This window comes from Tympanuchus pallidicinctus, unplaced genomic scaffold (assembly GCF_026119805.1).
Source record: "Tympanuchus pallidicinctus isolate F22 unplaced genomic scaffold, pur_lepc_1.0 scaffold10, whole genome shotgun sequence".
Classification (NCBI taxonomy): domain Eukaryota; kingdom Metazoa; phylum Chordata; class Aves; order Galliformes; family Phasianidae; genus Tympanuchus; species Tympanuchus pallidicinctus.
The window spans coordinates 17973364-17987873 of record NW_026294619.1 but is presented as its reverse complement, the minus strand read 5'-3'; the positions used below and the strand labels follow the sequence as shown (position 1 = coordinate 17987873).

The 14510-nt window shown below is 36.5% G+C and overlaps 1 protein-coding gene across 1 annotated transcript in view; it reads left to right on the top strand.

The window, feature by feature from the left end:
• The window catches only part of ROBO2 (roundabout guidance receptor 2), an 872799-nt gene that overhangs the window by 723078 nt on the left and 135211 nt on the right, over positions 1-14510 (top strand). The window contains exon 5 of the mRNA XM_052666711.1: positions 7334-7472. Within this exon, the coding sequence (XP_052522671.1) occupies positions 7334-7472 (139 nt within the window). The remainder of the gene's footprint in view (positions 1-7333; positions 7473-14510) is intronic.

Genomic DNA, 14510 nt, shown 5'->3' with positions numbered 1-14510 from the left:
AATAAAGAAGGCAATAAAACCCTTGGAAAGAAATAGGAGGAGAAAATAAGTTTCCCATATGCAGAATATATCCAATCAGATGGGTACCCATTCAATAACCTTTGCTGGAAGATTGTTGAGGATAATGCCTGTACAGCTCTCACAAAACAAGTCATTTTTTTTTCCAACCCCATATGCACAGGAAACATAGTTTTCAACATTAGGCCCTCGCCTGGGATAAGGATGTTCAAGCACTTTTTTTATTCCCAAGATACTAGTCTTCCACAAGCAAAAACTTGTGAAAGTGAATACTGTCAAAGGAAAATATAAAACTGATAATGTAAGCAGAACTTCCCAAAATTATTTTTGAATAGTGTTTGAATAATGAGAGCAATGGCATTAGATTTTGTCATCTTCTTTTCCACAGTTGCTTGTTTTTGCCTTTGTGATGCTCCAAGGTGTAATGTTTTAGTATAGCATGGATACGGATTCTGTGAGACCTCAAAGTGGCTTTTAAGGAAAGTTAATAACTAATCCATCAATTCTCACATTCACAGAAAGAGGCAACATAGCACCTTATTATTATGGACCCATTTTTTAAATGCCAAATTCAGAAGCATGATACAAATTATGCTGTTTTGTATTTGGGTTCATAGCCTTTGGCTGAACAGAATTCAGGTAAGATGAAAAACAGAAACAATTTCATTTCAATTTGTAAGAAAGCTAGGTTTATAAAAACATAATATGGAACTAGAAATTAAAGTAATAATTAGTGTTTAAGTTAGCCTTTTACAATTTTGTCATATTCTCACACTGTTCTCAAGTAAGTTTTCAGGATGGTTTAACTATTTCAGACTCCTTTTTGTTCCTTTGGACTTCAAATGTTTTGTTTGAAGAGAATGTACAAAGATATATCTTGTATATTGATTCTGAAGCTCAGTGAAATCAATGAAAGCCTTAATCTATCAACTTCAAGAGGCTGGCACCGGGCACTGAAAAGAAGTGAGTTATATTTAGAATAACCTCAAAAGAATATGAATTGTAACTAATAAAAGTATGAAAATATCTTAAAAGATATGTGAATTTAGACATATTAAATATTGTTTTGTGATAATCTTTGATTTTAGCTTTGGTACCCAAACCTTTCTTCAGCTAATAAGGTCCTGTGGGATGAAGAGGTACTTTCTTCTGATGCTTGAAGAAATATTTGCGTTTGATGTTCTCTTGATATTGTCAGGCTGAAACAGATACCATAGTTCCAGCAAGAGTATACTGTGATGACAAGATGTTAGAAGAAGAAATCCAAAAACCCCTTAATGAAGACACTGTGCCCTATTTTTCTTTCCTGAATTCTATGTGGAAGGCCCTAGCAGAATCTTGTCACATCATATCTTGCAAATTAGTCCCAAAAGATTTCCCAGCCTTGTGGAAAACCTGCCTAAATCAAGTTTACATTCACAGTCCAAGACAGAGATGTTACCAGTGTGCATTTTGTTTTTCAGAGCTTGTCTTCCTATTTTTCTTCAAATCCTTAATGCTTCCCATTTGCAGCATGCTTGTGGCAGTTTGTAAAGAAGCATCATGTCTTTGCAGTATTTGTTTTCCACTGATACTGATAAGGTGCAATAGGATGATACAATAGTGAAAAGGGTTTGATCAAACTCCAAATTTTGTATTTATGCTCAGTAAAAACTACCTCTGCAATTAATACCTTGTTAAATGTATGCAATAGGAGGAAAACAATGAGTTGAAAAAAGTAATTTTAGTCCTACTGTGCTGTGCACCCTCACTGTGCAAGCTCATTGCATATTGGCTAGCTCATAAGTGTGCAATGTCTACATAAGTGCTTATTTTTCAAACAGAAAAAGTGCCTAAAAAGTGGTTGTACAAGGGTATCTTCAAATAGTAAAACATGTGCTATTGCAACTGTATTTTCATTTGTTTGACTGGCATCCTACCATACCATCTTCTTCCTCATCTTCATTTTTGGCAGAGAGCTTTACTTCATGCAGCTCATGTTGAAGATAATGGAATATCTACATTATTGACAGCATATTGAAGTGAAACTTTCTTCCAGTCATCTAATGTTTCTTTCTTTCCTTTGCATTAGAACACTAAGGTGAAAAATGTTTTTTTTCTTAAACTATTTACTATTAAATCCCTCCCCAGAATCATCTTTTTAACTCATGTTTTATTACTTCTTTGTACAATAGGGAATATTTTCAAAAAATGATGCCTTCTCTCTAGCAAAGGAGAAAACAGTTTTAAATCAGATTGAGTCTTCACCTTATGGAGACCATCAAATCTTTCATTGTAGCAGTTGCCTCAGCAGACAAAATATATTAAGGTAGTTAGGATCATTTTAATTAGATTGAGATCCCATATATGGCTGTCTGACTTTTTGAGAAACTGAAAAAGGGCAATAATACATCTGAAGGTCGCCTGAATCTCTCTAATACAGTGTGATACACAGACTTCTTGTTAAATGGAGGAGAAATTGAGTTCTGGGGTTTACTTGTGTCAGCACCCAAAGCAAGGAAGAATTTTTTGTATGTTTCCAGCTTGAAACTGTCCTGTGATTTTCTTCCAGTGCGTATTTGAAGCACTGCAACATACTGTAGGTGTCTGGATTGCAGCAACAATCCCCTTCTATAATTGCAAGCAAAGTTTATTCTGAAGTTAGAAAGGTCATTCCAATAGTACTACAACTCTTTGACATGACATATAACCGTGTTCTATTTTATAGCTCTCTTCAAAGATTTTTAATATTCATCAGAGAAAGCCCAGAAAGCAGGTGCTTTATTTACCCACTAAAAACTTATAAAATAAATCTATTAAAAGTTTTATGTATGTTACTATTTTTAATTTATTGCACTTTGTTTTTCAAATATATTATATTTTGAAAGCCCTTGACAGAGTAACAATGTCTGTTTATACCATAAGGCTTTATTTATGGGCAAACCATTTAAAAAGAAAAAAAAATCATGGTGTATTTTCTCAGGTTTGCCTCTGAAACTGTATTTGACCCGACTGTGCAAAGATACATTTTCTATTTAGCGTGCTCAGGCAAGCAGTGCTCTGTCTCCTGAGAGATTAATGTTGTAAGCAAGTTATGCAGGTGACTCAAATCCAGTTAATCTCACATAAAGAATGTTAATTGCATTAGCAATGGCATTCACTCTGATCACTTTATAGCTGTATAATTAGCAATTGAATGTATTCAAGGAGTTGTCTGAATGATACAAAAACGGGAAACAACGTGAGAGAGAATTTGTTGTTTCCCGAAACAGACTGTGAAAAATGTAGAGATAATAGAAAAATGGAAATAGCAGTTATTGTTATTTGCATGTCATTGATAACTGTGATCTGTACTTACAAAGCTATTTATTTTCTAGCAAATTCGTAACTATTTTGGAAAAAGCAATTTTTAAGAACCTGATCTGAAAGTTTTGTTATATATTCCTAAATTGTCTTGGTGTAGAATTGAGTGATTTACATAATGATCTTTTGGCCATTTACTGCTTCATCAGCAGAGTTCTCTTCAAAATGTGATAGGAATTTATTTTCTGATCTCCTGTGTAGAAGCTTTTATAGCCACAAGTAGCAGTTTCATAAATATGCAAGTCTTAGTTTCTTAGATTTTTACAGGCAGCTTTTGTAAACATGTCAACAATTATTTCTGTATGCAGATCAAGCAAATATAGAGGTATACGCAGAGTTATTGTGTTCAAAGCTAACTAACTTCGAATCACCTATAAGGATGTTTATTGGGATCTAATTTTTTGGTTAAGGATCATCTCTTGAAATACAAATACCAGAATGTAGACTGAGCTCTTTTAGGAGAAAAGTTGTGGAGAAAAACTTACAGAAAGTTTAATTAACATATTCCCTTTCTGATGCACGTCTTCACAGGTAGGCCAAATGCACTGCTTAGTGCTACGTGCTAAGGCAGACAGCTAATGCTTTTGCTACTTTGACCAGTATAAATGCTTGTCAGACTAAAATGTCTTTATCCGAATTCTTCCATGCTTGATGTTCACTTTAGCTGATTTTTATTTTTAATGCTTTTAAATTGTCACAGAGTCAGAAAATCATTTGAGTTGGAAGAGACCTTTAAAAGTTGTCTATTCCAACTCTCCTACAATGAACAGGGACACCTACAGCTAGATCAGGTTGCTCAGAGCCCCATCTTGCCTTACCTTGAAGATCTCCAAGGACAGTTCTTCCAACACATCTCTGGACAATCTGTTCCAGTGCTTCACTACTCTTAACATAATTTTTTTTTCCTTACATCCAGTCTAATTCTCCCCTCTTTTGGAAATAATTTCTTCCAGTCATATAATCGCAAAGCCTACTGTAATATCTGTCCCCTTTTTTGCAGAAGTCCCCTGTAGATATTAAAAGGTCCTCCCAGAGCCTTCTCTTTGCCAGGCTGAACAGCCCCAACTCTCTTAGCCTGTCCTCACAGGGAAGGTGTTCCATCTCTTGGGTAATTTTTGTGGCTGTCCTCTGAATGTGCTCCAACAGGTCAATGTATCTCCTGCTCTGAGAACCCTACATCTAGACGCAGTACTCCAGGTGAGATTTCATCAGCACAGAATAGAGGGACAGAATCACCTCCCTCAACGCTCTTTTTGATGCGACCCAGGACACATACGGTTGGCTTTCTGGGCTGCGAGGGCACATTGATGGCTATCCATTCAGTACACCCACATCCTTTTCAGCAGGGCTAGGTCTCTATCCTTTGTACTGATAGTCGGGGTTGCTATGACCCAGCTGTAAGAACTTGCACTTTAATTCACTGAAACTCATAAGATTCACCTGGGCGCACTGACTTCTAGGTCTCTTTGAATGGTATCTCATCCCTCCGGTGCATTGACCACTCCACTCAGTTGCTGTCATCCACAAACTTGCTGAGGATGCTCTCAATCCCACTGTTGATGTTACTGAGGAAGACATTAAACAAAATTCTTTCAAATACTGAGGGATACTACTTGTCACTGATCTCTGTCCGGACACTGGACCATTGACCACCACGCTGTGGGTACAGTCTTAACCAGTTCCTCATTCATCAAATGGTCCATCCATCAAATCAGTATCTTTCCAGTCTGGAGAGAAGGATGTTACTGGGGACTGCGTCCCTTATTGAAGTCCAGACAGATGACATCACTGGCTTTTTCCTTTCCATTGGTGCAGATACACAATCATAGAAAGCCAGTAAGTTGGACTGGTAGGACTTGTTCTTTGTTGTTCTGTGTTTTGTGTCACACCGCTCTCTTCCACATGCCTTGGCATAGCTTCCAGGAGGATCTGTTCCATGATCTTCCCCAGTATAGAGTTGAGGCTGACAGGTCAGTAGTTCCCTGGTCATTCTTTCTACACCTATGTTCCCAACAGCTACTGCAAGCTTCAGGCACAGGATACAGAACAAAGAGGGACAAAAAGTTGGAGAACAGGAATGGCTTGGGAGAAAACAGGGAGAACAATGTCTGTCCCTTAGACATGTTACTATCTAACACCTGGAAAATTGCTGTTGATTCTTGAATGTGTCTGTTGCTCTGCTGACAAAATATATTTTTCCTTGCCTTTAGGTAACTATGCTTGTATTATGGAATTCCACGTGATGCTGAGTCACTGATACAAATAATTATTAACAGGCTGTTTTTGTATTCCTTACTTTCTGCCTTACTATTTCAATCTGTATAAGTTCACATTTTATCAGATGCAAGTGAATTCAGTGGAAGCTGAGCTTTGAACATATAAAATGAATGCTAAATTCTTAAGAAAAAATAAATTGACAGTTTTGTGTCTCAAATTAGGCATGAAAATTTAGCAGATTTTTTTTTAAGCTTGCTTTCTTAGATCTCTATCACATCCCTCCGAGAGGGGCTGTGAAAGTAAATGAATTGTTTATGAAGCATTGAGATAGGTGTAATGGAGATCAGGAGGAAAGTAATAATTCTTTCTTTGAAGAGAGGTTTGAGTTGTGCAACAGGAGGCCACCCACTAAACAGTACAACAAAAGCAAAATATTAAACACCTGCTCATTAGATGAAAACCAACCATACAGACATGTTTAGGGGAAGAGTTGCATGTGATCATGTAATTGCAACCGTTCCGATAAAGCAGAAAGGGAATGAAGAAAAGGCATACAAACAGCCTTAATTTTGACACTTCTGGCTTTTAGGTGCTGCATGTTAAATTTTGCAACTTTATTAATGTTCTTTTAATGTTTTTGTTTGTTTATTTGTTTGTTTTTCAATTTGCATATGTTAAACATCTATAGCAAGCCCATAAATTCAGCTCTGTGGTTAGGAAAACAATCTGCCTAAGTCAGAGTCTGGTATTGCTTACATCTGTGTAAATTTTGAATAATTTTCTAAGTGACATCATACCACTCAACTTACTGAGAATGAAATGTGAAAAGTAGTGTGTAACTGGTTTTAGATGTCTTTATAATAAATCCCTGTCTTGAGTGGAAATATTGCTTCATGTAAACCCAGTCTTATAATGGTTTGTCTCTGGCATAAATAATTTATGACAATAAAAGTGTGGTATGGCTAGGAGAGGACAGAACAAAATTTATGCAATCCAAAGGCAACTTGGAAACTAACCCCAGTGACATCCTTTCAAATGAAATTACCGGTACTTTGAGTTTGTACCACTCTAACTGACATCAGATTGTGGCTCTGCATCTGGATTTCAAACAGGCCTGTGCAACATTATGATGATTAATAATATTTGTAGCTTTGCAGACTAACATAACAAGGGTAAACAGAACTTATTATTGAGGCCTTAATTTATTTTTTCCATGATGAAGTTAGTGATGGAAATTAGTGAAGATTTGACCTCCACACAACAGCTCTCAATCGGTTGGGACACCTAACACACAGTTTGCATTTTCCTCCAAAGCATCAAGCTATTGATCATTGCCAAAGGCAGGATATCTCTGTGGGCAGCTCATATATTTCTGGAGCAGACAGTAGCTTTTAAATCACACTTAGACCATGCAGCAGTGCAGAGCTAAAGAGTTCACATGGAAGGGCATGATCTGGAAGACGTCCCCAGTTGCTGTGACAGGCAGACAGCCGGTGCTGGCACGCGCTTCGTGCTAGTGGCACTCAGCATTTATGTGAAGGCCAGACATGACAACCTCAGCATCTCCATCCCAGCCATCACTGTTCTGGCTGCCGGTGCACATCATCAGTTCCACTTGTCTGAAGTTGTGGAACCTAGCCCTCTTTTCTATCTTCTGCGGTTTGGTAAACAAAAATTTGCTGAAAAGTCAAAAGTTTTTTTTCATTTCAGCCCTTTGACTCACTGAGGAATTTAATTTTTAATATCTCTTTTTAAGAGCGGCCCACGTTTCTCAGGCGACCAATCAACCAGGTGGTGCTGGAGGAGGAGGCCGTGGATTTCCGGTGCCAGGTGCAGGGGGACCCGCAGCCCACCGTCCGCTGGAAGAAGGACGATGCAGACCTGCCAAGAGGAAGGTGAGAGCAACATTTGTGTTCCCCTCGCATTCAAACTTCCACTGTTGAGAAGCTTTGAAACTACTCTTGATATTTCCCATGTTTCTGGTCTTTGGCACTACAAACTGTGTTCTAGAGCCAGCTGAGCAGGGAAATGCACTCTGAGCTGCATTGTCCAGGTCATGGATTCCAGTGCAAGGAAGAAAACTGATGCATAGCTGTTGTAAACAGACGGCTATTCACTGCATCTTCAGGACAAAACTGAAGATGTCTTAAGGGCTGCACTAGTAAAAGTAGCCTTCAGAAAAGGGAAAGGTACAGACTTTCTCTGTGACACTTATGGGATGCATTTGTGGCAGAGCTTTGCTGGTTCTGCTAATGTTCACTATGTCTCAGAAAACTCTTCCACTGGAGAAGTCAAAAGAACTTCTGATATTTTTATCAGAAGTGGAAAACACTAGGTTAATTCTTTTGGTCACCAGTATTATTTCTGCTTCTCCAATCATGGTCTTAAAAAAAGAGCAACTGTGTTGGTGTTTGACTGGTTTAACCCTGTCAGTGTATATCAAATGTTCTGAGAGCACACTGCTGTGACGGGGACTAACTAAAACAAGTTGGAAGTTTTGGCTTATTTCATCATTACAGCATGCCTTACATCTTCACCCTAACTAGGTAAAGTGTGATAATTCCTAGGAGTCATACAGTAAATGGTCATCATTACATCTGGGGTTAACATCACTTGTTTTTCAATATCTAAATCTTGAATAAAATAACAAAACTCAAATTGGTCTGTAGCTGTTTTTGCTTCCACTTCCTCAGCTCTATGTTTGATGTGAACATGGAATTATTTAATTAAATACTAGTGAATGTATTGTGCTGCTGTGATTTAGTCTTACTGCTTAAGTTGTTTTAAATCATACCTACTTCTAGGTCTTGTAAGCAGAACAGGTGGTGCAGTTGCAGTGCCTTTGATTAGGCTGCATGCTGGATTAGGTTTTTAAAATGGTTTTATGTACCTTTTTTATATATTTTACTGTTAAAAACAAGTTACTGTGTGTTTTGAGGTAATTTCTTCTGTCCAGTTGTGATGTCTTTTTTTCTAAGATAAAAAATGTAACAGGAAATGGGAACAGTTATCATAGTGTTTTAATATCAGATACCTTCTGATGATATTCAACTTCACTCTCAGAAACTGTTCATTTCTGCAGTGGTTTTCTTTTTCTTTTTTTTTTTTCTTTTCACTGCTGTTAAATGATTAATTAATTGTCTTTGGGCATCTTCAAGTAGAAAACAGAGCTATGTCTTCAGCTATGTCTTCTTTAGACCATCATGGGGATGGGTGAGTAATGTGCAGAGTTACAGCATCTCATGCTGGAGGCCACCTTGGGTGATAGAGGATGGCCAGTGCTATTGCCTATGTAGAAGGTTACCACCATATGGATTTTGATCATCTAGTGGTCCAGTATTAATGCCTTAAAAACAAACACCAATTATCAGGATTGTATGTTTTCAAAAACAATATACATAAGCAGAATCTTCAATGTCCAAAGGGTGGAAATTTCCAAACCATGATGCACGTTGTTTAATCACAGAAGATAAACTATCTGAAGTGAATTTTTCTCTGTTTTTTAATGCAAACAAATTTTCCCAAGGGTGAGTTGAAAGAATGAGGCGAGAAAATGAAAATTCAGGCAGAAATTTCTTAATTTTTTTCTCCTTGATGAAATATAAAATTTTCTTTTTCTTTTTCTTTTTCTTTTTTTTTTTTTTTTTTTGAGGTTAGAAAAGAATGTCACTTTCATTTTTTGAAGTCCTGTATTTTAAGCATTTTAATATAAATGGTGAATTATGAAATTTGAAGGAATTCCCTTTGTTATAATTTCATAAATAAATAAATCCTTTTTCTGAGCAGATCTGTGCTGCTATTTGTCTTAGAGATTTCAAAAACAATTTCCTCTTTCTACAGCTAGTGATGTTCTCTGCACATTTGCCCTTCTGGTTTTGGCTGTGGGGCTTTTTTGTTGTTGTTTTTTAATTATTATTCCAATAATTTCCTTTTGGCCACATCCCTAGGTTACAAGATAATTATAGTAGATACCTGCTTCAGTAAGTACTGCAAATTATTATAATTTTCTATTATTAATTTAATTTTCAAAAATACGTTGGTCAGTAACAGCAAAGTGGGATAAACTGAATACTCTGTATTTCTATGCGTTTTGTTTCTGTATTCCACTGATGATGAATGCCAGAATCAGTGATGCTGTATCCATAGTATTCCAGAAACCCTTCTCTGCTTTTCTATATTAGTTCCTTCAAGTTCTTTCAATTTTTTACTGAAATATGTGAAAGCAAAGAGAAAAGCAATAGCAGTAATTTCTGGTTGCAAATATAAACAGTACTGCTCCACCAATTGGTGTGTTGAGTAATAATTGGGAAATAATTTCAGGCTATTACAGTTTTAATTATATAAGTCCCTGGTGAACTGTAAACATCTCCACTCACAGTTGGACTGGGGGAGGGAATAACTTCTAAAGAAGTAAATGTGTTTGAAAGTATGAAAATTTAAAAAATCTTAATTTAGGTATTTTGTTTAATTGTCTTCGTAATTACCCAGAAATTTATGAACAATTGTGCTTTGAAACTAAGAACAGATGGGACACAAGTTTATTCTGAGTGTACAGATCTGTATTCCAAATTTTCACTATTTTGAATTAATGATCTAAAACAACTATCAGCTTATATTTTTGAATTTAAGACCTAAAAGTTGTTCAACTAGTCAATATTTTTAAAGTGTCTGCAAAAAATATGTCTCTCTGTCACTCAGAGGGAGCTTCTTTTCCTAAATCCTCTAGACATGACCTGAGATTTCAAAGATCTCTGTACACATCATGGAGCTTTTTATGTAGCTTTTCTGTATCTTTGACAGGAATTAAGAAAGCATTAGGAAGTACCAAGTGGAAGTGGTGGTGTGAATTATGCATAGCTGTATTCTTAGGATTTTTTTGCCTTCTGTTTTACTGTGTTGGCCCATGACCTCAAAGATGAATGTGATGATATGTCGCAGTAGAAGTTGAACCTTCCCACCAATATTGCATTATGTTTTGCTGCCATGTGACAGATGGCAGAAGAGGGACAGTCTGATGGAATGGTGTCCAGCATGGAAGTGTGTGTAAAGAACCCATTTACATTTATTAACAGTTGATGAGCTTTTATGGAGACCAAACAGTGAATGTGAGCACTGTGATGCAGTGACTGTGTTTCAGTAGAAGCAAGAGCCACATTTCAGTGACCCATGCAGATTTTTACAGGTGTGCCTTGCAGGCTTTTGTTCATTACTGGTGAGAATGCACAGCTTATGGTGGTGACTATGTAGAAAGACAGTGTTATGTAACTGAGAATTTGCCCTATCTTTGTTACTGTGCTCTTTGTATCTGTGGTAGGTTCCATGGAAATAATTAGGAGGCATTACTTTCAGAGCAAGCTATGTATATTTTTGTAATAATTAATTAAATTATTCAGACTTGAAAATTCTTTTTAGACCCTAAACCAATCCCAGCATATTAGTAGCTTGCTAAAAATACTGATGCTGTACCCATAGGCAGAAATAAAGGGCAATGTGAAATGTAGGTTGTATAAAGCTGTTTTTCCAGAAGCTGTCCATTTTAAATCAGCGAGAAGAAACTGAAATGGATTGTGAAACCAGGATAGAGGCGCGTGGTGTATATTTTATTTTACTTGCTTGCTCTAAAGATTCAACATCACGCCATACCTTCCACAGTATACAAAGGCGAACGGAATAGTTAATCAAGTATGACTCGTGTCAAATTACTGGAGGTGAACAGGATATTGTGAGGTCAGTAGTCTTTATGCCTTTGGCTGAAATACTAGATTCACAACTTCATGAATAGTGTTTCTTTTCTTTATAAGCACCTCAAGGAAATGGCACAAAAATTGTTCTAAAGCTGTACTAAAGCAACTCAGCCAGTTGCAGCTATGCAGAATGATCAGGAAATACTGAAAATTAAATGAAAATCATTTTTACTTATACATTGAAGTCTTTTTCTAACCACAGGTTCAGGTAGCTTCCCTTTGATGTCTGCTTGGCAGAAATAGAGATTATACTTTCTTGCTAAGAGTCTGATGGTCTCCTGTGTTGTCAGGAATTCAATATGGCTTGAATCAACTCTTGATTCATCTGCTTTTCATTCCTAGTAACAAGAAAAAAGTGATATTACTTGAGAGTCTCCAATATGAGAGTGGCATATCTATGACTAGCACTTTAATAAAATTTGAATAAGGTTTGTACAGTGTTTCATGTCTTCAAATTTTCTAGCAGAGTCAAAGAGAGCAGCTGCACAGTCTGTAATTACATAGCAAGTAATACGTATTTTTTTTTTTTCCTCAGGAAGTGAAGAGATTTTCAATTACAAGTTAAAATTTATGACACACTATAATAACTGTTTAAACCTTTTACACAGAAGAAGCTAACAGTGCCAGCTCTTTGGGAAAGTGAAGTTAGCTCAGCAAATGTATTTTTCAGTTGCCTTAAAAATGACTGAGTAGCAATCACTTGGGCCTTTTTTTGCATTCCAGCAAAGAACAGCTGGCTTAGCTTAGTAAATACATCTCTAATGAAATTACAACCTGCTCTTGTAAGTTGCATTTACAGGCATTGTCTGATTAGATGAATATTATACTAGAAATGAAGAGTGGCATCTACACCAGCAGGAAGATGTATTTGTTTTATGTACTGTCCACACAATGGAAGAGTGTAGGCAGAAAAATCAAGAGTGATGCTTCAGAAGGAAAACAGTGTGTAGTTTATCAAGAGTATATTGTGCTAAGAGATTGCAGGCTCTTAGATGAGACAGAGCAGTGATACCCACTAATGAAAAACGTAGTCACTAAAAATTAAAAATATTCATTAAAAAGCATTAGGGAAAATGAATTATTTTCTGGTTTTTAAAATTTATATACATTTAAGTGCATTAAAGTATTGTCATTGTTTTCTGAGAACTGTAAACATTTTTTTTAATTGCTGTAAATGACAAGCCATAAGGTTTAACCTTAACTACAGTTGAGAGCTTATAGTTAATTTATTTGTAGATATGTTAGCTCCAAATAAAATCTTCATAGATATTAATCCTGCTGTGTTTTTAAATCTGGCCCTTGTGCCTAAAAAATAATTGCATAAATATAGGCTGAACAGAAATTCTGTCTGTCACACTTCTGACAGGTGTGCATTTTCACTAAGTGCTGCAATTTCTGTGTTTTTCGCCATGACTTCTTGTGGGATCAAAACTAAGAAGAGAAGATCACAAAATTTGTGTACCTGTCTTCCAGGTACAAGTCTTTGAAACAAATTTAAATGTTTTTTACGGAGAATCTTACCTCAGTAAGTTCTCAAATGTTATATTTTTAAGAGGTCATCCAAAAAAGGTCTGATGGCAGGAAGTGTTCTGCATTTGTATTTTTGCATGATCACAGGATAAGTCCCTGTAAGCCAGAGAAACAGTAGTTTTCAAGAAGTGGTAAAACTGTGAGTTCTGTGAGTAAACACAGAGCTACATAATTCTATTTATATTCTGTGGATGGGATAGTGAGGTATTTAACTACAGCCTCCTCTAGACACAACCAAGGATAGAATGACCTTTCAATGAAATATGAGCTAATAACACTGCAGTACTGTGTGCTTTGGTCGAGTTAATCTCTGTGCAGTTTGTAACAAAATGCAGTCTAATGTGTATTGAAAATTAATTAGAGTAAAGAGTGTGTTTTAGTACTATAATGGATATAATCTTCGGTTACATCAGCAAATTTCTGCTGCTGTTAATAATAATTAGCAGTTTTAAATAAAGGGTCAGGAAAATAGGATGTTTTTCATATTAGCTATATTTTACATGTACTATTCACCACCTCTGGTTAGAAACAGTATGATTTGTATGCCCATCTTTTGTTTTCTAAGCCAGGCCTCAAACGGAGATTAGTTCCCTCTGTGAGGAACATAAGGGAGAAGATTGGGTGTTCTTAATAGCATGTCAAAAGGAGCCAGTGGAAGAAAAAGGTTTAATATGTTGTTTGTATTCTTATGTACATGTGGAGGGAGTAAAGACAGTTTGCAGAGGATGTTGTTACGTTGGGTTTAATGCGGCACATGGCTGGAACAGGGCAAGCTATAATATAACTTGCGAAGAGGCTGTGTTGCTTACCAGCACACGGGTGGATTTCAACAGCATACAGTGTAGATGTGTGTTTAGCTGTTACGTTGAATTATTTGAAGAAAATTCTCCTATAAAGCCAGATAGATTGTTTAGAGATAGAGAGATGACGTAGTAAAAGAGAGGCAGGTTTTCGTATGTAGCGTCAAAATGGCATACCTCATTGTTGGTTCTTTTTGTTCAATATCTCTGTTTTCTGGTGGATGTTTTGCTTTCCAGTGATGCCTTCTCAATCTGTAAGTGGAAAAATATTCCTTGAGTTTCCTGAAGAATAGATGGGCATGTGAAAGTGTGAATTAGAGTATTTTTTGACAATTGAAATCTCTCTATGCATGGCATTGAATAATGTCCTGTAGATATATCATCCCAGTTATCCCAGAGGTCTGTAGTCTAACCCAGCAGTTATCTGCCTTTTATTTGCATGAAGTATTAAAAGCTGTGAGCAGGAGTGTTTGGTACGTGCTAGACTGAGCAGCAGAGAAGTGGTTAACAGAACTGACATTTAAATTAGCTTCATGTTAAGTGTCAGATCTTGCCACAGCTGAAGAAGAGCTATTGTTTCATGCAGTCTGTTTGAGGGTGCATGATAACAGTCTCCAGTTGTTTACATAACATTCAAGGTTGGAAAAATAGTTTTACAGCCCCACATACAGCAACCAAAAAGGAATCATGTCAGCTAGCACCCTACATGTTTTCTCTTTGATGAGTGAATCACTGATAATCTATAAAGTGATCAGTGGCAGTGCACTTGAAATATGATTGTCATTAGTGAATTGTTTAGTTTTTATCCTCTCTTACGTAACATCCTAAAACCGTTGAATGTTTGAAAAGTAATGGAGTC